General features: G+C 51.2%; 1 protein-coding gene across 1 annotated transcript in view; it reads right to left on the bottom strand.

The window, feature by feature from the left end:
• Positions 1 to 1,696: 1,696 nt before the first annotated feature.
• LOC139571553 (actin-related protein 2-B-like) overlaps positions 1,697 to 3,180 on the bottom strand; it is a 16,001-nt gene continuing 14,517 nt past the window's right edge. Inside the window, exons 8-9 of the mRNA XM_071394538.1 lie at positions 2,326 to 2,458; positions 1,697 to 1,918 (exon numbers count right to left, since the gene is read on the bottom strand). Coding sequence (XP_071250639.1) covers positions 1,748 to 1,918; positions 2,326 to 2,458 — 304 coding nt within the window. The 3' untranslated portion in view covers positions 1,697 to 1,747. The remainder of the gene's footprint in view (positions 1,919 to 2,325; positions 2,459 to 3,180) is intronic.

Here is a 3,180-nt window from a genome sequence, read left to right as displayed (position 1 = left end):
GGATCAGTCAACCCTAACCGTACCCTGACCTTAAAGGACCAGTGCAGTCAAAAAAAAGTGATTTACTTGTTTTTTTATATAACCTATTCCCACACTATGAGGTTGGAATAATACTGTGAAATTGTTAAAATGATGATAATGCCCCTTTAATGTCAGAGCTGTTTGAAAAGACTGCCTGAAATTTCAGCCTGTTTAGGTGTCCATAAATTCATCTGACTCTGGGGTAAGTAGAAAAAAGGCCTTAATTGCCAAAATCTCACACATCCCTTTAACCATTTAGGAAATGAGATAACATCTGACCCTGCATCAGCGATTAGGGACAGCTTCTAGCTCCTCCTTTATAACATCTGACCCTGCATCAGCGATTAGGGACAGCTTCTAGCTACTCCTTTATGATAATATGTGACCCTGCATCAGCGATTAGGGACAGCTTCTAGCTACTCCTTTATAACATCTGACCCTGCATCAGCGATTAGGGACAGCTTCTAGCTCCTCCTTTATAACATCTGACCCTGCATCAGCGATTAGGGACAGCTTCTAGCTACTCCTTTACGATAACATCTGACCCTGCATCAGCGATTAGGGACAGCTCTAGTGACTCCTTTATGAAGAGGACAGGGAAGTTTGAAGTGATTGGTAAGGAGACGAGAGGTTTAACTGTTCTAGGGGTGAGTCTCAATAGTCTAACGTTGTTCTCCTCTCCTCGTCTCCTTGTCTGCATTAAGATTAAAGACTGAAAAAAATAGCATAGTGTGGAAATAGACTCCTTGACTAACTTTCCACCATATTGCTTTCACCGTGTTGTGAAAATGTGAAGTTCTTTCTTCAGGAGACTTGATATCCACCGTGAACTCTCCTACCAACCCTGAGCTAAACTATACTAGGCCTTCAGACGACAGGAGGAGAGGAGGAGGGCTGGAGGAGTGGTGTCCTGGACTCTCCTACCAACCCTGAGCTAAACTATACTAGGCCTTCAGACGACAGGAGGAGAGGAGGAGGGCTGGAGGAGTGGTGTCCTGGACTCTACTACCAACCCTGAGCTAAACTATACTAGGCCTTCAGACGACAGGAGGAGAGGAGGAGGGCTGGAGGAGTGGTGTCCTGGACTCTCCTACCAACCCTGAGCTAAACTATACTAGGCCTTCAGACGACAGGAGGAGAGGAGGAGGGCTGGAGGAGTGGTGTCCTGGACTCTACTACCAACCCTGAGCTAAACTATACTAGGCCTTCAGACAACAGGAGGAGAGGAGGAGGGCTGGAGGAGTGGTGTCCTGGACTCTCCTACCAACCCTGAGCTAAACTATACTAGGCCTTCAGACGACAGGAGGAGAGGAGGAGGGCTGGAGGAGTGGTGTCCTGGACTCTCCTACCAACCCTGAGCTAAACTATACTAGGCCTTCAGACGACAGGAGGAGAGGAGGAGGGCTGGAGGAGTGGTGTCCTGGACTCTACTACCAACCCTGAGCTAAACTATACTAGGCCTTCAGACGACAGGAGGAGAGGAGGGCTGGCGTCATCACTCCCTACGGTGATGCCGTGATTCTGTTGTATAGAGGAGGAAGAAGGATAAATAGATATCTAGTCTGCCATGGCGGAGGAAACCGGGTGTGTCTGTGTGTTTTACACCATTCTAGTGCTTCTCTATGATGACCCTTCAGTGTTTGTGTGAATATATGGATATTTATATGTTTGATTGTGTGTGTGTGTGTGTGTGTGTGTGTGTGTGTCTTTAACATTGTGGAGGTCTTTATCTGACAGTGACTCCCAGTTTCTCCAGCACCCTGACACCTTTCTCCTGGTACTCCTCCCTGGTCAGCCAGAAGTTATCTTTGTCCTTCATGATGTCCGCCAGCACGGCCCCACCCAGGAACACCATGTGCTTACGCCGCGGCGGGTCCTCGATGCGGATCTTAAATTTCTACAGAGGGAGACGGGGGCAATTCAGCATTATGTTTGAGGGGAGGAGTTTGGCACAGGATGGATAAATCTGGACCTCGTCATATAATGCAGAGTAATTCAGGATGCAAGGTGATTTGTAGAGCAGCGATTATATGTTCTACTTCTGTTGTGTACTATGAGCTGGCTACTTAAGAGATGTTTCTTCTGTCTCCACCTAGTGGGGTAACTACAACACTGCACCATGTTGAGGAAGTGGTGCCCTGTCCCAATACTTTTCAACATACATCCTTCCTCCCACCCTTCAGGTCCATTAGGGACCGCTTGTCCCTTAGACAGGTCATCATTGAGAATAACAATCTGTTATTGACTTACATTTATGAATAAAAGTGAAATAAAACAAAGGTATTTTAAAAGAGTTGTTCTCACCGAGAGTTTGTCCACGTCGCCTTTCAGCACGCGTTCCAGGTAGAGCTGTTTGAGCTCTCTCTCTAGTCGAGATGGAAGACCTGGATACATGGTGGAACCACCCGACAACACTATGTGTTTATAGAACTCAGACCTGAGAGAGAGGGGGGAGGCAGAGAGAGAGGAGGGGGGAGGCAGAGAGAGAGAGGGGGGAGGCAGAGAGAGAGAGGGGGGGAGGCAGAGAGAGAGAGAGGGGGGACGCAGAGAGAGAGAGAGGGAGGGGAGGCAGAGAGAGAGAGGGAGGGGAGGCAGAGAGAGAGAGGGGGGGAGGCAGAGAGAGAGAGGGGAGAGGCAAAGAGAGAGGGGGGAGGCAGAGAGAGAGGGGGAGGCAGAGAGACAGGGGGGAGGCAGAGAGACAGGGGGGAGGCAGAGAGACAGGGGGGAGGCAGAGAGAGAGAGAGGGAGGGGAGGCAGAGAGAGAGAGGGAGGGAAGGCAGAGAGAGAGGAGGGGGGAGGCAGAGAGAGAGAGGGAGGGAAGGCAGAGAGAGAGAGGGGGGAGGCAGAGAGAGAGAGGGGGGACGCAGAGAGAGAGGGGGAGGCAGAGAGACAGGGGGGAGGCAGAGAGAGAGAGAGGGAGGGGAGGCAGAGAGAGAGAGGGAGGGGAGGCAGAGAGAGAGAGGGGGGGAGGCAGAGAGAGAGAGGGGAGAGGCAGAGAGAGAGGGGGGAGGCAGAGAGAGAGGGGGAGGCAGAGAGACAGGGGGGAGGCAGAGAGAGAGAGAGGGAGGGGAGGCAGAGAGAGAGAGGGAGGGCAGGCAGAGAGAGAGGGGGAGGCAGAGAGAGAGGGGGGAGGCAGAGAGAGAGAGGAGGGAGATTAAA

Source organism: Salvelinus alpinus, chromosome 3 (genome assembly GCF_045679555.1).
Source record: "Salvelinus alpinus chromosome 3, SLU_Salpinus.1, whole genome shotgun sequence".
Classification (NCBI taxonomy): domain Eukaryota; kingdom Metazoa; phylum Chordata; class Actinopteri; order Salmoniformes; family Salmonidae; genus Salvelinus; species Salvelinus alpinus.
This window is presented reverse-complemented; position numbering and strand designations above follow the sequence as displayed.